This window comes from Chrysemys picta, chromosome 9 (assembly GCF_011386835.1).
Source record: "Chrysemys picta bellii isolate R12L10 chromosome 9, ASM1138683v2, whole genome shotgun sequence".
NCBI classification, from domain to species: Eukaryota; Metazoa; Chordata; order Testudines; family Emydidae; genus Chrysemys; species Chrysemys picta.
The window spans coordinates 3385102-3408064 of NC_088799.1; the positions used below are offsets into that span (position 1 = coordinate 3385102).

Below are 22963 nucleotides of genomic sequence, written 5' to 3' on the forward strand. Positions count from 1 at the left end.
TGGATCGGCCTAGTGCACATTCTTTATGAAATGCGAAGTCCAAAGTTTAGAATCCAAAGGTTTCGGTTCTCGGAAGCACATTGGTGTTGATGATTGATCGGAGCTGGCTGGATGACTGTTTGGCTGATGTGTCTTTTATTTTTATTCTCATGCCAGATTATTTACACATATATCTCAGATGCAGCCCCTGCCTCCAGTTCCTCTCTACTTCATTGCATGGCAGTGAGGGGACGGGGAGGGGCTGCACCAGGGTTGAGGGAGCTGCAAGAGCAGGGAGTACTGCCCTGCACAGCATGCTCTGTCCTTCCCTACAGCCCTGAGCTTCTGGATGGTCCCTTGGCCGCTGGCCATGTTGGAGAGGTGGGCTAGGAAAACGAGGGGTGGTCATTGTCACGTGCCGCTCTACCTGCTCCTAGAGGATGCATCTTCACTAGGAGAAAAGGCGTGTTCTTTACCTGAGTGAGCTACCACGTGGTAACTAACGTGGGGTAAAATCCCAGTAAAGACGAGGCAGTTTTGGTTTGAGCACAAGCTGGCTGGTCCAGGTAAAGACCAAGGCAGAGCAATGCCCCGCTTCCAGCCCGCACTGTGCTAGCAGAGACAGGAAGGGGGCACGGCCAAAACACATGTAGAAGGAACATTTAAGGGACAGCTTTTTTTTTTAATTAAAAAGGAATACAAGAGGCATTACAGGAACTGCTCATAGGAAGCAAGAAACGTAGGAAGTAGAGTCACCTTCTCCTCCTAAATCCTAATGCAAGCAATAGAGATACCTACCTGTCTTGCCTTTATAACAAGGCTGCTCAGTTAGTTTCCCTGCTCAAAACACTGTGCAAACATAACTCTGAGGGGAGGGCTAGCTCAGTGGTTTGAATATTGGCCTGCTAAATCCAGCGTTGTGAGTTCAATCCTTGAGGGGGCTACTTAGGGATCTTGGGCAAAATCAGTACTTGGTCCTGATAGTGAAGGCAGGGGGCTGGACTCAACTCAATGACCCTTCCAGTTCTAGGAGATAGGATATCTCCATATATTATTATAACTACTCCTCAACCTGCAGAATCATTCTCCCCCTTTCTCAGGTGGGGAAACTGAGGCGCAGGCAAAGTGACTGACCCGAAGTTGCTCAGAGAGTTAGTGTCAGGACTAGAACTCAGCCCTTCTTGGCTGCTAAATTCACTCTTCTAGCCCCTGCTGCCTCAGTCTGGAGTGCATTTGTGGGGCCCTCGTGAGAGTTACTTTTAGTGCCTATTGCAAACCCTAGTCAATGCTGAGTTTTTCTGCCTGTAAATCCACCTTGATCTCTAGAACGTGGATCACAATGCCTGCCCCAGAGTGGTGTGCCTTCATTGACCAAAGCCTACAAAGTGCTTTGAGAGCCTCGTATAGAAGGTGCTCTAACAGCATCCAGTATCACGGTGAGATTACTTAGATGCTTCATTGCTTGGGGCAGCATTAGTCATCCTCTCAGTTGCTGCTGTTGCTGTGTCCTAAGACTGCAGGTGCATAGCAAACAAGGTGGAGCAATAGTATCTATCATCCACACTCTGCACCCACTGGTTCATGAGCTGTATCAATATGTGCATATTAAACCAGCTGATTTAACAGGGGAGTACGGTGCTGGAGAAAATCACCTGTTTTTCCACTGAAATAAGTAATAAAAGTCACATGTTCACATGACAGGAAGGGAAACCACGCCTGAATTCTCAACAATTTCAGAGAAATCAGAAGTTTCTCCTGTGAATTGGGAAGTCAGGTGAAACCACTAGGGGGCGCCCCGAAGACTGTACTTTAAATTGAGATCCAGACATGCTCTGCCCTTCATTCAGGTGCTTTCTCAGCCAGCACCACTGATGCCTCTTGCTCCTGGATTATAAAAGAACGGAAAGAAAGGAAAGACTGTTTGTAGGATATTCACATTGCTGTTACTAGTACTAGGTGGGAAGCAGGCAGACCAGTTGCAGCGTTAGGGGTCCTGGACAGCTCAGTTTAATATCCAGGGACCCTTTGGAGACTTTGAAAGCTATTTGCAAGCAATAGGCTTCTTGGCGCAGAGATGGCCAGCGGAGGTCTGCAGCTGCTGGGATTCGTGCTTGCTTTCATAGGCTGGATCGGCACCATCATCAGCGCAGCCCTGCCCCAGTGGAAAATGTCCTCTTATGCCGGGGACAACATTGTGACAGCTCAAGCGATCTACGAGGGCCTGTGGATGTCGTGTGTCATGCAGAGCACGGGGCAGATGCAGTGCAAGGTGTATGATTCCCTGCTCAAACTGGAGGGTAAGTAGCTCCAGGTTGTGAACTGCGCCGTTCTTATGCCGGTTGGTTCTGCGTTTTCACCTTGGTCAGGGGAAGCATTGCCAGGAGACACAAACGCTTCTTGTATTTTGTTTTCATCGCGGTAGATAAGATTGAGCTGGTGCCACTGAAGGGGCAGATAGGTCTTTCCCTACACAATGGGTCTGATTCTCTTCTCACATGATAGTAACTATAGAGTTGTTTCAGTCAGATTCACTGTGTTACTCCAGGTAAGGCCTTGTCTACATGGGAAAGGGTTTTTTTTTCAGTAGAACTAGTTTTTTTGGCATAATCTGCCTTCAGTCCACGCATGCACATTCTTTTTTCAATCTACCTGGTGTCTTATCCTGCTTTTACTCATCTATTTTGGAAGACGGGGAAGGGAAGGGAAAATCTGCCACCGTGATTCGCTGCCTTTTCCTATTGGATTTTAATTTTTCATAGTTTGGGTTAGTTGCCAAAAGACCAATCTGTAAAAGAAACAAATATTTGTTTTCATAAGTATCTCCTATGAATCTGTAAAGCGTGTGGGATTGCTGATTCCTTCCTCTTATGAGTAACCCCACTTTTGGTTTGGTTCTGAGGGGCAAAACAGCCCATTTTCTGCAGATTCTACAGGACACCTTGGTTGCTACTGTGACTGTGAGCAGCTCCTTTGGAGTCGAAGCAGTCGCATAGCTCAGGGGAGGGGGCTGGTAGAACTGGGCCTGTGTCCCAGACGTTGACAAAGGAGACAGAAACTGGAGGTGGAAAAGCAATAATTAATGAATGAGGTCTGTGAGCTCAGTGAGTGAACCATGCCAAGAACAGGGAGATCAGCGCTTTGGGAAACAACTGCTTCAGGGGAAAGTACAGAAAAATCCAGCAAGACGGAATTAGTGATGAGCCAAGGTGGGGGAGGAAGGAATTTGAAGCTCTAGAGGAATCTGCCCAAGTTTTTCTGCTGTTTATCCTATTCTTTAGACAGGGAGTTTCCTATTTATAGCAAGCTAGGAAAAGGAGGTTTAAAAACTCCCTACATCAATTGAATACTCTCAGTTCTCTAAGCAGCTAAGATAACGTGCTAGGAGACCCACTAAATCCCTCAGAGCTGTACATCGGGAGCAGCCCCATTACTCTGGATTTACACCCGCGTGGCTGGAAATCAGAATCGGACTCTAAAGTTCTTCTAACCCTGAACAGAACATTCTGTGTCAGTTACAAATTTCTCTAAGTAAACAGCCTGAGTTGATGTGATGGCAGAGAGGGGTGTGATCCCCTGGGAATGTTCAAATGAAAACAGTTTCTTAATCCTTTCAGATGCAAGTCACATCCTTGTGTCTGTCCTTACCCCTCCATTGGGGCCTGAGCCAGCAGGGTGTTGGCCCCTCCAGGGAAGCGCTGAGCACCCTTGACTCTCAATGAAGTCTCATCTACGCTGGAGCTTCATCAGTTTCACTACCCCGGAGTGCTATAGCTAGATCGTGCTACATTTTAAGTGGAGACCACAGCTCTCTTGATGAAATACAGGCTGATTCAGGGTCCATCTTTTCAGGAAAAACTCCCGCTGACTAAAGGCTTGTCTGTGCTACAGGGGCTACAGACCCATAGCTACGGCCCCAAAGCTGTGCCACTGAAACCCCACAGCACAGATGCAGCCTACAGTAGTGGAAAGGGTTTTTCCATCAGTATAGGAACACTAGCTCCCCAAACAAGGCCAGCTCCGTCAATGGGAACATTCCTCAGGTGACATAGCTGCGTCTACACTGGGAGTTAGTTGGCTGACCTGTGTCGGTCGGGGTGTGGTTTTTCACACCCCTGACTGACATAGCTACGTTGCCCTAACTTTTTAAGTGTAGACAAACCTGCAGACACTATAGCAATGGAAAGGGTTTTTCTTTCACTGTAGGAGCTCTGCCTTCATGAGTGGCTGTAGCTAGGAGGATGGAAGGGCTTAGGTCTGCATAGCTGTGGCCCTCAGGGGGGTTGATTTTTCATACCCCTGAGTGGTTGTAGCTGGGTCGAGCTAAATTTGTAGCATAAACAAGATCTTACACTGAGTTCTACCTCCCTAAGGCCTGAGGGCGGGAGCGAGATTTGTCTGGAAAAGAGGGTGAAATGCCACAACCCCACCCCTTTGATTAGCTGGAGGTGAGTGGATCTGTTTATATAATCAGCTGACAAATGGCCTTGTGTTGTTTTGCTAAAAGGTGATATTTTCCAACCTTTCCCCCTTTATGCAAAATGCTTCCAGCCTAAACTTCTCACTGGGGAGGGGGGAAACTGCAGTAATTTGAGCACTTCTGTCTGTTCCCACAACTCAACCTCTGCTACAGAAACTAAAACTTAACCAAGTCATTAAAGTCAGGTGGGATTCTTATTGTTTGTGCAGAAAACATTCTTTTAGGACCAGATCCTGCTCCCGTTGAAGTCAATAGAAAACCTCCAGTTGCGACCAAGATCAAAAACAGTGAGGTGTCCTTGTGGCACCTTAGAGACTAACAAATTTATTCGGGCATAAGCTTTCGTGGGCTAAAACCCACTTCATTGGATGCATGGAGTGAAAGAAAGTAGGCAGGTGTAACTACACAGCACATGAAAAGATGGGAGTTGCCTTACCAAGTGGGGGGGTCAGTGCTAATGAGGTCAATTCAATCATGGTGGACGTGATTCCCAACAGTTGATAAAGAAGGCTCCCATTGACTTCAGTGGCTTTGGATCCAGCCCTGTCGTGCTCCTTATATTCTTTTCCAGCTGTGATTAACCCAGTGAAACACCATAACAACAACGCCGGCTTGTCCTCTCCGTCAGGAGCCCGCATGCAGGTTTCCACGGAGACTCTATAAAGGGATCATTAGAAGTGTTAGTGCAGGTTCATTGGAATCAGTCAGTCACCACCTCACTCCCTGGGCGCTGCCATTGGACATTCAGGCTTGCAATGACCCACCCTAATTACTAGTATCCACCTTCAGTTGTGCATTCAGCTTTCCCCTGCCCTGAGACCCCACCCCCCCACCCCACCCCACCTCACCTCACCCCACACTGTGCATATTAGACAGTCGTTTACTGCTGTGCATTGTGGGTATACGTGCTGTCACTCTGATGTGCAAAGTGGGTGCAATACTAGTGGGTGTGGGGCAGTGGAAAATGGGGGCGCGGCTACATACCAACCTTGGGCCCGTGTCACCCAAATCCGTTTTCAAATCAGTGTTTGTTTTGTGCATAGCTGAGGCCTCCACCCCTTTCTATTTAGCTCCCTGGGGACAGGGGGGCTAGTGGGGTTTGGGGATTTTACAGTCTCCTGGAAAGCTTAGATTTCCCTGAAGGAACTACCCTGGATTTAACCCATCGCTTTTGCAGGAGGGTTTAATTTAGAGTACAGGCATCGCCTGACTAATGACTCCTTACAAGCTGAGTAACGACCACAGGATCTGGCCCCAGTTATTTGTAACTAGCTGACGATTACTGCTCTGCAAGCAATGGTTCTTCTGTGACAGTGGGGGGCGCTGTGCCGGGGCCCAGGGCTGAGCCCTCAGTGTCGTTCGATCACACGCTAAACGCCTAACGGACGGCCCTACAGGCCATACTGCGGGGACACTCCTCTTGACCCCCAGAGTCCTTTACATCACTGGGATTTTCTCCTGGATGAGGACAGCGGGATCGAGCCATAAGGTCCTTTTACCTGCTTGGTGCATGCTGGACAATTTGTAAGCGCGTTCTTTGCTGGAGAAGGGAGAGCGCACTTTCTACCCTCCCCCCACACACAGGCCAGCCTGTGGCTAAAGAGAAGGGATGGGGGGAGGGATAGCTCAGTGGTTTGAGCACTGGCCTGCTAAACCCAGCATTGTGAGTTCAATCCTTGAGGGGGCCACTTAGGGATCTGGGGCAAAATCAGTACTTGTTCATACTAGTGAAGGCAGGGGGCTGGACTCAATGACCTTTCAAGGTCCCTTCCAGTTCTAGGAGATGGGATATCTCCATTCACTTTAATTTAAGCTTGGCAATGAACGTCGCTGAGCAGCCCCCGAGCTGTTCCAACCCGTAGCCCCCGTGGGTCACCGTACCCAGTTCCCAGTGAGATGGGAAGTGCTCGTCTGCTGCAAAGATGGCACTGTAGAATTCAAGGGCCGGAGCCGCCTCTCGCCCAGAGCAGTTTTATTCTCAAGTAGCCCCGTTGCCTTCGACGGAGGCACATGGGTCAGAGCTGGGAGAACCAGCCCAGAGCGTCAATGAAATGGGACACCTGGCACCATCATCTGCCAGTTCTCAGCCCCACCTACGCACTCTCTCGCTCCTCCTCCCGTGTCTTGTCGGGACTGTTCCCATCCAAGCCCTTCATCACCCTGCGGGGCGTTGCCGCTGGGAAAGGCGCCGCACTTCAGGCAAGTGGAGACTCGGCTGCTGCTTAATGGCCAAAGCCGTGTGGATTCCCCGCCCCATCCCAGAAAACAAACAAGCGCTAAGATACTTTCCGGGCCCAGCAGCGTTAGTCCTGTGCAAACTCCTCTCTTCCTGCATCCCCAGCATCCTCGCTGAGGCTGTTCCCTGGTAGGGGGGAAGTGGGGGGACAAGTTTTCACTGTCAGGTCATAAGTGCTGCACCATGATGCTTGACTGGGGGAGCTGCTGGACTGAGCCTAGAACTAGTAGCAGAAGCAGATTCCAGTCCTAGCTCTGCCCCTAGTGTGCTGGATGGAGTTAGACAAGTCACCCACCTCTCTGTTATCTTTAGCTCTGGAATAAGCAGGCGCAGCTCAATGGGATTTGTGCTTTCCTGTGGTTCGGGCTTAATTTGCCCCGGTGTGTCTCATTTCCCCCGTCTGTAAAATGGGGATAGCGTGGTTGCTGTGGGGACTGGTTAACGTTTGCACATAGCGTTGAGAAGATGAAGAGCCAGACGGAATACCTCTGAGACCGCCCGTGGGAGGCGCGGCTGCCGCAGAGTGGATTGAAATCTCTGTCACAAGGCATTGGCTTGACAGCAGAACCTGGCCTCGGAGCCGTCTCCTACGTGGCTGTAGAGGTCATGTGCTCAGTGTTCTTCAGCCTGCAGCGCGGAACAGTTACCAGGTTTTATGGAGGAAATGTCTCTCTTGAATCACCACCAAGCCAGGCGAGTGTTTGTCCTCAGAAAAGGGGCGGTGTGGATGGACTGGTTCAGGAGGGAGGCTTTCTCTGATGCTGTCACTGAGCGATTACAGCGGGGAGTCCTACCTTCTCCCCGGCCTCAGGGCAGGCACAGTATAAAGCAGCGCACGCTGATCATTGTCCTTACCTCTGTCTGTATTGAAGGCACCTGGTGGAATTGCCAGCCTTCACCTTTCAATCGCTAACTAGCCCCCATGATCTCCGCACCCTTTTCTAGAGTGCTTTAAATAGCACAACGTCAAATTTAGGAATGGACTTTTCAGGGGTTGGAGGAGCGGCTGGCTCCATGGCTGGGTAAGAGGCTTGCGTAGCCTTTTGCTTCTGGCTCACTCGCTCAGTTTTGGCCCAGGTCAGTGTGAGCAGACGTCGCTCACAGGTCGGACATCTCTTCACCAGGCGATCTTTGTGGTTGCTAGCGGACAGGTGTCTGCATCGCATCACTTCTTGGCCTTTTGGCTGAGAGAAAGTGTAGTCACAACAAAAACCACCATCATTAATCATTCCTTTTCAGTCAGGGGAGTCCAAAATGATATGTGCCCTGGATATTTAAGTACCTCATCATTACTAGAGGTGGTATTCTTCTGATTGGAGTTGTCTGGTTATGAACCCACATCCGGTGGGGGCAGCCAGGGTAAGGCTCCCACTTCTGCCACCAAAAGTTTGTATGATCTGAGACAGAGAATTTCATTGGCCTGAGTTGCCAGTCTGGGTTCTTTATCAAAGACCCTTTTGATTGGAGTTCAGCACCCATCCCTTTTACCTGGGTGAATCATTCTTAGTGTTAGATATTTATTCAGCATAAGATAAAAGCCCTCTTTTTTTTTTTAACCTGCTTGCCTCTGCGGAGCCTCCCTTTAGACTGATCTTGTCACGAAGAGAGGCTTTTGTCTAATCTTAAAGCTGGGGGGGTTGTTTTTCCTAAGCATCCCTTGAAAGGCAATAATAAAAGGAAGGGAGAAAGTTCATTGTCACCAGCTCTGGTACAACAGCACCACAGCCTCGCTGAATGAATCATTCTTGAAGGTTTGGCATTGGTGGGTAGCTCTGGCTTCTGTCGAACTCCAGTGGGAAGTGAACACTCCTGCCTGAGCTGTTTGGAATAGCTTGAGCAACACATTTCCCACACTTCATGGGCTGTTTGTGACTCATGGGTAGTTCCTGTTCTCATAGGAACAGTGAGCAGCGTAGCACTTGTCAGTTTCACCTGTACTCTGCCATCCCTTGGCTGCATAAGCCTTGTATGGCCTGGTAGCAGGGAAATGTCCAGTCATTGTCAGAAAAATATTCGAGCTAAAAATATGCAGACACCTCAGCTGATGAACAACCCATCAAGGATTGGATTTGCTCGTGTGGAGAACCAGCACAATATAAATGTGTGTGCGCACAGACAGCACCTCTAAAGGAAATATGCTTTAAAAGTGCAGGGTTTACAAAAATAGCGCCTGTAACTTTCCTAACATAGCTTTTATTTAACATGCGGCATAAATGTGAAGGTATAAAAGAAATCCCACACTTACTCTAGCAAAAGCTTTCTGCCATCACATAACTTCATATGATTATTTCTATGCCAGCCACTGATAGCCATGGAAAAATCTTATCTAGGACTTCGATGAAATTGTGCACCATGTAGTTCATATGTCCAAATCTACGACCATAGACCAGATCAAATTTCCTGAAGCAGAGCGTTAGCATATTTTGTAAAGGATGTTGCTTTTCACATGTTAAATTCAGCGAGAGCTCCTCTAACATTTGCACAAAGTTACAATATTTTTAAGGTAACCCTTTCCAGCAGTAGTCTCAAGACCCAGTCCTACACTTACTTACTATCACCCATCACTAGGAAATGTTCACAGAGCTGCTTCGTTATTACTAAACGGCAACAAGAGCCCTTCGCTTCTGAGTAAACAATGGATAATAGGGACCAAATACTGGTGTCATCTGATGGCTGTGGTTGGTGTCAGTCCAGTTCTTGGTGGACAGCTGGGTAAGGTCAATGTTTTCAAACAAGGCTGCTGGTGGTTCGGCTCCTAAACCCTTAGTTGAGCTCTTAAATAAAGGTGGCCTGTTTTTCACAGGTTCTGAGCAGTTTAGGGTGACTAGATGTCCCGATTTTATAGGGACAGTCTCAATATTTGGGGCTTTTTTTTATATGGGGTCCTATTACCCCACATCCCCTGTCCCGATTTTTCACAATTGCTGTCTGGTTATCCTAGAGCAGCTGCACCTCCATTGACTTCAGTGGAACTGTTGGCGTGAGCAAGGGATGGAGAAACATTCCCTTATTTCTCTAGTAAACAGAACATTTGTCCTAAAAGACCAGTCATCATGGACTGTCACTTGCCTCTGTTCTCTAACCTCTCAAGTGTGTGCAGATTTAGATAATCCTGTATTGAGCCATCACCTTGGTTACACGGTAGCTACACACCCGCGTGGTAATTAACCACTGTCAATGTACTCTACAAAAGGGAGGAAGGCACAGTCACAGAGAGTGACAGGTAGAGAGACAGAACCAGAAGCGTTGTGCTAAGGAGGGGGTTGAATGGCGGGTAGGTGCCATCACAATCAGACCACGTCTCTTTCAGCTGTTACTGCTGCCCCGGTTATTCCGTCCAACTGAGCACCTGTGTTTGAATTCTATCCCCACACACAGGTGATTGTACTTTTCTTTTTTCAACTGAAATCTCATTTTGTTGTTTTCTGCCCATGCTTCTAACCTCACCAAGTCCCTCAGTGTTGTTTTTCCATTATCATTGGCAGTAGCAACTCCTTCTAGTTTAGTATCATCTGGAAGCTTCATTGGTAATACTACTGCCCCTTCCAGCTCAGGAAGATGTTAAATAAGGCTAGATCTAACACTGATCCATCTGGTACCCAGCCAGTTAACTCCCCCCAACATCAGCTAATGCTGTATATTGTTGTCCTTTGCAATATCGGATTTTTTTTTCAAGGTTTGGGGAGATTCAACTTAACTACAAATAAATGCAATCTATATGAATAGGCTGTGCTACCAAACGGACCCACGTGAGTAGATACTTTACGGATGCAGAGATGCTAGATAATTGCAAAGGTTCGCCACAAGGAAGATGGTCCATGTGGACTCAATTTTGAACCTCAGCTAAGATTAGCAGATTTTGCAGAGAAGGAGATGGGGAACAAATGGTTTAACCATTTCAAGTCAGTGGAGCAAAATGAAACAAACGGAGGGTGGACCTGAGAAATTCTCCATGGAAAGAACTGGAGACAATGGCTTGAAGGTCTTTCTTTGTGGTTAAGATTCTGCCCGTTGGGGCGGGGGCATTGAAATAGAGGGGAAACCCTTTCCTGGGCACATGGTTGAACTCCATGAAATAACCTCAGGACACTTTGGCAGGAGGGATCTGAGGGGAGGAGAACAGACCCTGACAGTATGGATATTCACAAGCAAACACAAACAAATGAACACAAAACCTCAACCCACCTCCATCCTCGCTTGCTCTCTCTCTCACATACACGCCCTTCATTAAAACAGAGCTAAAATTGTAATGCTGTTCAGAACAAAATAACAATAAAGCTAAGAAATAGCAAGTTTTTAGTTCAAAAATCCTAAATGCTGAAAAGTCAAACACATTAAAGGTTCCAACGTTAACCTTAACTCTGACCCTTACCAGCAGCTTTTCCTATGGATCTCTGGCAGATTCCTGGGCAAGTGTCAAATAGAAAACTCTTTGGGAATATGAATGAGTCCGTTCAGCCAAACAATCCTGAACCTAGTCCCAGCCGCCACCTCTGTTACTAAGTGCCTCTCTCCTCTTTTTCTGCCAAGCGATGGGGGCTGTGTGGTCCCGAGGAATGAACTAGGCATCAGGCGCCCCTGACAACTAACCCCACGTTCGGTTACTGATTTCTTGTATGGCTTTGGAAAATCTTGTGATTTCTCTGTTTCCCCATCTATGAAATTTGGATGGTGATCCTTGTTTACCAATTCTGCAGGGATCTCCCGAGGGTAATCAGCTAAGGTTTGCAGAAGTAAACGCTATGTCTGTGGTTAGTACTAAAATTACCTTCAGTGTCTTCTAAAATCATTTTAATTCCTCTGTCAAATACCTCCCCTGTAACTTATTTCCTATATTTATTACCCCATGTGCCAAGTAACTGAGCTTTTATTCCTATTGCCCAATATTTAGATTACGTCCCACAGTTCTGAACCTCTTGCAAAACTCTTTCATCGCTTTCAAAACCTCTCTCCCTTTAGGGTCATCTCTTTCACAATCCGAATGAGCCTAAATTATGTACAATAGACTTGACATATGGTATGTGACATATGGTCACAGTGCATCTGACAAACAACCTTTCCTCACGTACAAAGCAAATCACAGTTTATACGCTCGGCTATTGGCCATCGCAAAGCTGCTGACACGTTGCAAAATTTAGCATGAAACACATGTAGGGTCTTGGATACTATCGCAGAATGAGTGCCCTAATGCAAGATGCTTTTTGGGTCAGTCTTTTCTAAGCTATATTCCATGGACAAATATTCGTTTAAAAAATGATTCAACATCACTTGACCAATACAAAAAAGTGACCAAGAGAAACAGGGTGACAAAATAGTCTTTTGGTTTGAAATCACCCCTGCTTGATCACTGAGCCCGATGATGAGTTTCTCTGCTTGTTTACTAGCATAATAATAGACATTTAAAGCCTGATTCTGATTTCACGTACACCTGTGACATTCCATTGATGTCATTGGAGCCACCCTGGCTTGACACTGCTGTAAGTGAGAGCAGACTCGCATCCTTAGCTTGCAAGCCATGACCAGCGGTGACACAAAGGAAACTCAGTGACAAACACCTGTGTGGCTTTGATGGGCATTTTCCCTTTTAAGGAAAGTCAGGGAAACACAAGCCAGCTAAGCCCCACCACTCTGAAAGTGAAAATCCCCTAAGAGGCCGGAGATTTCTTTTCTTGGGCAGGGTGTGTCGGTTCCCACTGATCTGGATCTGTTTGTTTTTTCACTGCATGGCACAACCTACTCCTACACCATTAAGAAGTTGAACGTAGAGACTGGTCCTGACTTGCCTTAAAAAATTGTTGCCTTTCTGTCCTCATGCAACAATAGTGAGCCCTTGTTGCTGATGGGCTATTTAGGGCCAACTCTCCCTGGCTTTTAAGGAAGGAATCTTCCAAAGACTCTAGAAAAAGACAAAGGGAAGACCCAGGATGTCTGGGAAAGGGATCGGTGTAATGATGATTAAAGAGCAGCTGGAATCCAAAAATAAACGGTGTCAAAATAGCACCTCCTTTCTCAATAGATCTGCCCCTGGTGTGTCTTTAACTGCTCCAGGTGCAGACTAAGGGCTTTCTGAGGGGAAACTCCATCAGCCAGATTTGGACACGTGCCCCGTAGGGGCTATGATGGGCTAGGAAAGAATCCTCCTGCTGCAGGAACAGCATGAAGCTATGGAGAATTTGGATATTACAGTGAAGAGCATGGTTTAGGAATCTACATAGATTAGATGTGGGTTCGCTGCCAGTCTGGCCAATGCCATAGTTGGAGCCAGGGACCTAGAGCTAAGAGCATGTGTCCCTAAGCTGAGATGAAGAACCAGGCTCTACAGCTGGGTGTGTAGCCGACTCATAACCTCTGTAGATCTGGCACAGGGGGGAGCATGTCACATACTGACTAGTGGGTTATATAAATAGCTCTATTCTGGTCCTCTCTCACAAGTGTCAGCATAGCAGGTGGCTTTTATTCAGCTTCTAAGCATTAGATCTCATTATGCCTTGAGCCATCCACTCTCCGAAATCGCTTTTCCATGTAAGTACTTGTAGACCATGATCAAGTCACCTCTTATCCTTCTCTTGGATAAACCAAATAGATTGAGCTTCATACATCTCACAGTCAGGCAGGTTTTCCAGATCTCATACCCTTCTTCTAGCTCTTTTCTGGACACTTTTCAATTTTTCAGCATCCTTTTCTGAGTGTAGACACCAGAACTGGACACAGTATTTCATTAATGGTCCCACAAATGCTGAATACAGAAGTAATATCTCCTCAGTGCTCCTCCTTGATATTCCCCTGCTTATGCATCAAAGCATCTTATTTGGCCTCTTAGCTACAGAATCACACCGGGAGCCCATGTTCATTTAGTTACCTACCCTTACGTTCTACTCTGTGTCATGGTAGCATTCCCCATCTTGTGTGACCTATATTCTTTGTTCTTATACTTTGCACTTGGCTGTATTAAAATGCAACAGAGGGTCCTGTGGCACCTTTGAGACTAACAGAAGTACTGGGAGCATAAGCTTTCGTGGGTCAGAACCTCACTTCTTCAGATGCAAGTCTGTATTAAAATGTATATTGTTCAGATGAGCCCACATTACCACGTGATACAGATAGGTCGGTACAACTGACCTGTCCCTATCATTATTTACCATTCCACCAATTTTTATGTCATCTTTATATTTAACAGAAATGACTTTATATTTTTATAGTCATTTTTCTTACTACAGCTACTCTGATCCCTTGGTTGTGAGTGCAGATGAAAACCTAGATGATTAGATGAGATAGCCCTACACTTGAGATGCTGGAATGTATAACACCTGGTGCCTTTGCATTTTGATTCCTGCAATATTTGCATTATTACACAAATACAGGACAACAATGCAGCAGAGCAGCTGTTGCCTACCCAGAAAGTATAAATGATGTTTCAACAATAGTATTTTCTTGATTTCTGGCGAGAAGAGACATTGTGTTATAAATAGAGCTAGTTGGAAAACAGAGTTTCCATCCTGCGAAAAATTGTGAGATCTTAATTCTTTTCATTCTGAACTGGCATGAAAAGCGAAAATTTCAAATTTTTTCATAAAGTAAAATCCTGGGGGGGGGGGGGGGGGGAGAAATTGTTTGGGATTTTTTCATTTAGAAAATTCAGTGTTGACCCTTTTTAAAAATATAAAATAAAGTAAATTCCTAAGTGAAATATCAAAACCTTTCATTCCAAAAATGTCAAGATGGGGCATTGCAACATTTTCAATTTTTTTCCTAACAAAATGTTGAAATCAACAGTGTCGCGAAAAAAAATGGTTTTGCCGAAATAGCATTTTCCAATGAAAAACTGTTTTGATAAAACTGATTTTTTTCACAAAATGTTCAGATCAGCTCTAATTAAAAGGGCATTTGGCATCATTGGAGCCTAAGAAGAGCTACAGTCAGTCCCGGATTAACATGCACAAGGGAACTTCTAGCGTGCGCCAACAGAATCTACATGGGCCAGTTAGTGCGCAGCACATTGGTCCCCATTAGAATTCAGATCCCCGGCCCTCTGTGTGCGTGGCCGCACCATATAGACAAGCTCTGAGACATCTAAATTAGAGGTCTGATTTTCAAAAGGGCTGAACACTAAAGCGTTCCCACTGATTGCAGTGGATCTATTCCCATGCTTAAAGTTAAGTATGTGCTTAAAGGGTTTGCCAGATTGGAGCCTAAAACCGAACTTCTGTCCTTTGATAACTAGCAAATTTATTCTTTTTTAATTGGAATTAAAATGGTTAGGGAACAAAAGATGTTGAAGACCAAATCTGCAAGGAACTGAGCTCTCTGGACTGTCATTGTGTGTCCACTACTTTATATGATTGAGTGGATGCATGACAGTTCTTCATAAGTACATGACATAAGGCCAGAAAGTTGTGCCTAACACAGGCCATAGAACTTCACCCTTACCTCTATATTAAGTCCAATAACTTGTGTTTCACCTTGTGCCTTGGGTTCTTTTCAACACACTGATAACCTCATGGTAACTCTAACCCAACACAACACTTTGTTTGTCCTTGTAGGCAGTCTGCAGGCTACCCGGGCACTGATGGTGGCTGGCATACTCCTGGGACTCATTGCCATATTTGTTGCTGTGACTGGCATGAAATGCATGAAATGCATGGAGGATGATGAGGTGAAGAAGATGAGGATGGCTGTCTTTGGGGGCGTGATCTTCCTTATTGCAGGTTGGTAACATTTCGAAGACCAAACACGCCTCTAGGTGCCCATTTCTGGATAGGATTTATTTTGCAATCGGGTATTTTGGGCGAGAGGAGAGTATAAAATGCATTTACCTGTTAGTTGTGCTGGAACATCTGGAAATAATTGTTGCCTTCACTTATTAATCCTTTGGAAACTGCAGACACACATTGCATGTCGTAAGGCCAGTCATTCATTTGGTTGGTCTTTTCCAAAATTTCCGGTGTTCAAACGATTACACTAAGTAGCTGGGTTGGCCCGTTCTCTAGTGTCCTGGCATGCTGTGTCATGGGATGGAAAGTCCCAAGAGTTCTGAGATGCCAGGTTTTTGCCACCAAAGGGACCAGATTGCAGCTGTCCCCGGTCCAAGGGTGCTGCATTAACCAGAGTGGGTCCATGGCACTGCCCGTCACCCAGATCTCCCTCCATGCTGCCTGTGGCTTCGAGTTGTGGGTGCTCAGCATCTCTCAGGATTGCAGTTCCTCAATGTACTAATCTTTGCTGTGACCATGTTGCCTCTTTGGAGGCTTCCCTATTGACTAACCAGCCATTTAATTGTCTGAATTTCACTGGCAGGTTTTGCTGTCTTGGTGGCCACATCCTGGTATGGACACCGAGTGGCTCGGGACTTCTACAACCCTTTCACCCCCGTCAACACCAGGTAACGGCCAGTCTTGCATAATGACACTGTACCATCAGGCAAACGAGCGTTGCAGTGCAGGGCCTGACCCATCTCAGTCAATGGGAATTTTGCCATTGATTTCAGCGGGAGCAAGAGTGGGCTATCATGATTATTGGTGCCCTGACAGGGTTTGCTTGAAGGAGTTTCCTAGCCCTTGTGGCACTTGGGTGATTGTCCTATGACTCGTGTTAGACGGGTTAAATCTGACTAATGCCACCGGAGCCGCGTGGCTGGATCCTGACGCCCACGGAGAGCCTGTCGCAAGAGCTGCATGTTGGCATCAGCCGTAATTTCTGTGACTCTCATAAAAGGTCGTGGGGCCCAGCTGCTCACTGCCTTGCACTGAGACACCTGTGCAAAGTGAGGGTGAAATGCTACCCAACTGGGATGGTAGCGCTGTTCCCTCGCTCTGCACGGCTATCCATGCCAACACATGGGTCAATGGCGAACCAAGCTCTTGGTCTCTCTCACTCCAACCAGCCTTCTCCTGAGTAAGCCTCCTCTATGAATGTTTATGTATTTGGCTCTGTCCAGGCTCAGTGTGGTGACGTGCAGCTTTTTAAGCTGTTTGAAACCCTGGTTTCTCATCTCTTGCTGTACCACAAACCCCTTTTGCATGCCAGGACCCTCCTCTCACCTAGCTGGGATCTAGCCACAATCCATTTAGCAGCACGGGAAGGCCAGGCATGAGCCCAGTATATGAACAAATAGTGAAATAGCATTACATGATTTTAAGCAATTTTTTATTTTTTTTGTAAAATAAGGAGTATTGATTTCACTTTTCTCACACTTTTTAATTTAAATTTGTTCATTTTAAATTTAAATCAACTTTTAATGGCGATGAAAATGGTGTGTCCCTTGATATTACGCTAAAATTATGGGGTTTTACAATTTTTGCCATGAAAGAAATATATTCAGTGTGGCTTTTACACGGAGCGCTTCGGCTGTAGATCTCCGAGTGCTTTACGAAGTAGAGCCAGTATCATTACCCCATTTTACAGATGGGGAAACTGAGGCAAAGAACAGTGACATGCCCAGGGTTGCACAGGAGGTGAGGGGCAGAACCAGCAGTAGCATCTCGGCTTCTAGCACAGAAGGCTATAAACGTCAGAACAATGAATCTCGAGAACGACTCTTTCAGTATTCCAACAATGCCATCCAGAAGCCTTTGATGTGCATTTCTGTGATGCTTATAACCTCACAGCTGCCAATTATTTCTAACGCGCGTCCATAGATTCTGCAAATTGATGTTTTAAGCTACTTCGCTGTACACCGTATTTTCTGGGCAGCGAGGAGGTGATCTGGTTTTTTCTAATGTGTTTTCCTGTGCCAAACAAATGTCTAAAACTGAGCGATGAACCAGAAGAGGCAAGCCTGGTGATCTGTAGTTAACAGTGAAACGTAACTCATTCACAGTCTTTTGTGACAAATTGCACTTTGAAATCATACAACGGGGTCAATTTTATGTCTATGTTTTCACCACAAAACCCCGTCTCCACGCCAACAATTTTAATTTTTTAACTCTATTTTGATCTGGTTAGCATTTGAAAAAAGAGAGTCAGACAAAGATTTTGCCATCGTGCCAAATACACCACTGGGGTAAAACAGTGCCCTGTTAGTGGGATTGCAAGGGTAAAAGCGAAGGAAGACTTTAAGTCAGTGTCATTACACGGTCTTCTTTACTTTTATCTTTTGGTTAAGACTTGCAGAATTGGACTGTATGCCATTCCTGTGAGTTAACTGTGACAAGTTATTATTATTATTTGTATGATTGTAGTACGTGGACGCCCTAGTCATGGGCCAGGACTCTACTGTGCTAGGTGCAGTACAAACACAATGAATGCTTGTAATTCAGAGGAAGTAGTGCCTAGTGGTTAGATCACAGGTCAGTGACATAAGTGTCTGGCATTCTATTCCTAGCTCCATCACTGTGTTTGCTGTGTGACCTGGAGAAAGGCTTTGATCCTCTCTCTGTGCCCCAGTTCGTCCATCTGTAAAATGGGAGAAATAACCCAATGTAGCTGTGAAGCTTAAAAAATGAATGTTTGGGAAACATTTTGAGATCCTCAGATGAAAGGCACTAACGAAGAGCAATATACTTATTACTCCACACATGGGACCAATGATAAGCCATTCTATAAACATATTGCTTTTATATTGCGGGGGGGGGCGGGGTCACTAACCCCTCCCATACCAATGGCATCTTTGTTTCCAGAGGAGTTGGTAAGAGCTGGTTGGAAAATTTTCAACAACAAAAAAATCCATGAAAAAGAGAAACAAAATGTGTCATGATTCCCCTCCCCGCCCCCCGCCGCCGCCATTTTCCAACCAGCTTTAGAATTAATGTAACTCAAAGGGGAGAAATCAGAGAGAGGCTAAATAAACAACACACCCTGGCCCCTAACAAAGTAAATCAAATATTGCGCAGAGATAAATTACGGGATGATTTGGGGTGATATAAAGTTTTATTATCACCTGTTTGGAAGACCTTCATAACTCATCTCTTGCTAAAGAAATTGCTACATTATAATGGTCCAAGCATGAGAGTATTTCCATGATAAGCAGAACTGTTTTGAGCCATTACTATGAAACACTCTTGTACTTTGTCCGTAAGATATGGTTATGGCTCCTTACTTATGGCTCCTAGGTTTGGTTGTTGACTTGCACCTGCTGTGATCTTTCATTTATTTGATTCTACTTAAACTCCATCTTAGCACATGCCATTATATAACCCCTACCTGCTCTATAGTACTTTAAATAGAACACAGACTCATGAATATTTCTACCTGAATTGCCATTGGGTAGCAAAAGGGCATCCCTAAAATATCAAGGGTGGATGACAGTTTGAGCCCTGATGTATGAAATCGCTGCAGTATGACTTTCACAGACGTTCTAGTCATGGGGGGAAACCCATAAACCCAGTAGGGACCTAGGACTCAAAATTAGTTCACAGAGCTGCCAACTCTCATGGTTTCAAGTCTCCTGATAGTTGGTGTTTTTCTTAAAGCCCAAGCTCCTGGAGGCATGTGATTAGATGAGAATCTTCACTTTCACTTTCTTTATAAAAAGAGTAAGTTTCTAGCCCTTGTGGGAGCAAAGAAAGGCTTGAACCTGTGACCCAGGTGTAACCTACAGGCTCAGAAACCGGAAGGCAAGGAAAAGGAGCTCAACATGTTTTCTATTTCTAAATTGCATGATTTTTTAAGCCAATCTCGTGATTTTGGGGGGGCTGACTCCATATTTTTAGGACTGGCAATGTTGCTCTACTGAACAAGGATTGTGCTGCGTGTTGGTTGGCTCTCTGGCCAGAGTTTGTTGGGGGTCTTTTTGCCTCTGATCCTAGGATTTTTTGATATTTATTACTATTTATTATTTCTCCTCAGATTTGAATTTGGACAGGCCCTCTTCATTGGCTGGGCAGCTGCTTCTCTCACCATTTTGGGAGGCGCCTTCCTCTGCTGCTCCTGTCCACGAAGAGAAACTTCCTACCCACCCACCCGTGCCTACCCAAAGAGTGCCCCCTCAGCAGGAAAGGATTATGTATAATCGAGACGGAGGAGGAACCACCTGTGTCGGAGACGAAGCTCATTAAAGAGAGGATGCGGAGACCAGATCGGAGCGGAGTTCGGACCTTCCGCATACTGCCTTCCTTTTATTACAGCAAACGTGTCTATTTTTATAATCCTCTTCATTACTGGACATGAATCCTCCTTTTCTTCATTACTGGACATGAATCCTCCTTTCTCTCCCATCCCAAAGAGGAACACTAGCCTTGTTCATAGATATTCTCATTGGAAAGGTGCAGCCTTCAAGCTTGTGTTAATCTTCATCCTGCAGCTCATTGGGAGGAAAAGGGAAAGTGATACTTTTTTCAGACAAATATTTGTGCTTTATATAAAAAAAACAATTAGATAGTAACAATTCAGTCCCTTGATACCATTAAGCTGGAGTCCAGTGTGGTGTATATATTTTTTTCTAGACAAAGTGATAGAAGTAGTGTTAGAAGAAATATCCCGACCTAGGGGAAAGACCTGACCCACAGTACCTGTTCTAAGAGGGTCTAATAAGGTCTTATGGTTTTGCTATGGCTTCCTATTTTATCCCTCTTTCTTGTATGTACAGATCAGCACACCAAAGATTGTAGAATCACAAAATTTAGCAAACCCCAAAGGTGTACTGCAGATTTTTCCTGATGTTATTTACCCTAAATCTGACTTTGCTCAGTTTGACGCCCCTTACTCTTACCCATTACTACTACACACAAACACACACAGATGTGTGCATGTGCGCACATGCATACACACACACACACACACACACATGCCAGTGAACACCACCTTAAACAATTCCTCTACTCCTTGAAGTTTGCTCCTTTCAAATATTAGTTACCAGTTATTATATCCAATCCACCACCCACCTCCTTAGTCATCTCTGAGCTGAGTTGTACGTTCTTTTCTCAGAATCCATCTCCTTCACTTTTTTGTCATTTTCTTCTCTAAAGTTCCCTGTCCCCAAACTGTCAGTTCTGGGAGTGAGGTGGCAAGAACGATTCACTGTATTCCAGGTACGTTCTCTCCGGTGTTGCACAGAGGGATTAGCACCTCATCAATCTATGACGTGATGCCTCTGCAGATGCAGCACACGATGGTACTGATTTGTGTTTCAGTGCCACCCTGCAAACGCCGATCCAAACTGCTGTCCTCTATCGCCTGTAGGCTTCTTTCAGCATGGCTGCTTTCTGAGTAGTCTGCTTTCTGTTTCCTTCCGTTTAATTGTCTGCCAACTATTCCCCAGCTGGATTAATTTGCAAATTTCTAGGTTGGTTAATTCATTTTTAAAGTCTTGCTCTTACTCCTAACCTCTCTGGATTGCTTTCTGTTACTTCTCTGGCCTCGCTGCTGTTTGCAACTCTCCCTGACTTAGCATCCCCCCGTCAGTGAATTAGCCTCTTCTTCCAAGTCATTCATAAATATGTCGAACCAAACTGAGCCCGGGGCCAGTCCCTGAGAGATTCCCCTGGGATAGCTCCCACAGACATACACCTTGCTCAGGACACTGCCATTTTTACCCTGGATTGTTTTCCTCTAGACGGATCCAGCCCATATCCCAAGTCCCAAAGTTTTGAATCCAAGCTCACCAAAGAGAGCTCCAGAAGCCTGATGTCCAGGCAGTCATTACAAGCAGGCACATCTGAGGAAAGCAACTCCTGGGAAAAGCTTCATTCACCTTCTCTGTAGCAGTTGGTGCTGGCCACTGTCCGAGACACGATACTGGACTAGGTGGCCCTGCTCTGATCCAGCCTGGGAATTCCCCAAAAGGGCCAAGGCAGTTCAGTCTGAAACACAAACTCAGTCTGAAAGGAAAGAAGCCGGTGGCTTCTATATACAGGCTAATCATTTGGCATATGTTCAGAGGCAGTCAAATTGCTTGACATCCTGGTGTGAATAGGGGCAGTCCCGGGGTTGAAATACGTAAGAAGTATTGGTGGGATATTTGATCATTGTGACCCAGGGTTGACCTGACAGACACCTGTACTCCAAGGAACACTGCAATAATACAGCCCCTCGGTCAACTCCGGGTTTAAGTCAGTGCTGGGCCCAGTCCTGCAACCCACCCACACTTACAACTTCCAGGGGGGTCGCGTGACTGCCTGAGAAGTCCCTGGTTTGACAAGTCAGCAGCAGAGCTCAGTTCTTGTGTATTCAGGTCTGACCCGGAGCAGGGGGAACAGACTTTTCCATGGGGAACTTGTATAAAGTGTTAAACAATATTTTCAATAAATGGATTTTTTTTTTTAAGAAAACGAAATTGCATCATTCATGTTTACCACCGAGCAATAACCAGGGGGGGCAGAGTGGGGGCATGGAAGAGAGAGAAAAGCAGAGATCAGGCCCCTGGGATTCGGGCTGACTGAATAAGGCCTGTTGGACTACAATGTGTCACTGAGTGGCTGAGGCCTGTTGAATGAGGCAGGCAGATGGAGAGTGCAGGACGCTCTTACCACCGGTGTGGTCTCCTTGGGTATGTCTACACTGCATGCTAAGCCCGGACTCTGACTCAGGTTTGAACTCCAGCCCCCTTTCCATCCACACACAAATCAGTCTGACTCAAGTCAGGAAGCTCTTAGCCCCTGGGTCCTAGCACCCTGGGCAGGGGTGGGTCCGAGCCCAAGTCCTGCTGTGACTCGGGTCCAAACCCTGTCATTTTGCAGTGTGCGCGTGCGTCAAGCCGCAGAGCCAAGCCAGAGAGTATGTGGAGTGCAGTGTGGATGTGTTACCCAGGTGAGACCCAGGTCCAGCCGTTGTTAGCCCAGTGGGGACGCTCAAGCATGGGGTTGGAAACATCAAGTCCAGAAGCCCAGGTCCTAGAGGCCCTAGTTTACAATGCAGAGTAGACAGACCCTATAAAGGCCAGGTGCAATTGCAACCAGAAGGGCACAATGGCCGCTCTTGCCTTAATGCCCTGGGGGCACCGTGCCCCGCAGGAAGGGTTGGAGAAGAAGCAGTTCGATGCACACTGGCACACAGGGTGTAACCAGCAGGAATGGAGAAGGGAAGGGGCACAGCACTCCTTCACAGTCAGTGCCAGGGCCTCTCCGATTAGAGCCATGCTCGGAGTATTTCCCAGTGTCTCGAGTTCGGGAGCTCAGTAGTTGGGCTCTGACATCTCCAGAGCCCTTGGACTCCACACCCCTCGCTGTGCTTTTACTGGGTTAATCTGCTTCTTCTATAAGAGCAGAGCTGGTGGACTTGGTCTCCGGTGTTACGATCTCTAGCGCGGGAAAGTCCATCCGTGGCCGAGGCTGCAGTGACGGGAAATGGCCGCAGGCCTCTCTCCTCCTGGGACTCATCAGGCTCCGAGTTCCCTTGGA

At 46.3% G+C, this 22963-nt stretch overlaps 1 protein-coding gene across 1 annotated transcript; it reads left to right on the plus strand.

Annotated features, from left to right (window-relative positions):
* Window positions 1–1795: 1795 nt before the first annotated feature.
* On the plus strand, window positions 1796–21895 carry CLDN1 (claudin 1). Its single transcript, XM_005308066.5, has 4 exons — window positions 1796–2276; window positions 15233–15397; window positions 15987–16071; window positions 19476–21895. Exons 1-4 carry the CDS (start codon window positions 2054–2056, stop codon window positions 19636–19638), a joined length of 636 nt encoding a protein of 211 aa, XP_005308123.1. The 5' UTR covers window positions 1796–2053; the 3' UTR covers window positions 19639–21895.
* The last annotated feature ends 1068 nt before the right edge of the window (window positions 21896–22963 follow it).

Coding starts and splice junctions, on each gene's coding strand:
- CLDN1 (XM_005308066.5), top strand. CDS start 2,054: ATGGCCAGCGGAGGTCTGCAGCTGCTGGGATTCGTGCTTGCTTTCATA. Junction 2,277..15,232: donor TTCCCTGCTCAAACTGGAGG/GTAAGTAGCTCC, acceptor TTGTCCTTGTAG/GCAGTCTGCAGGCTACCCGG. Junction 15,398..15,986: donor CGTGATCTTCCTTATTGCAG/GTTGGTAACATT, acceptor TTTCACTGGCAG/GTTTTGCTGTCTTGGTGGCC.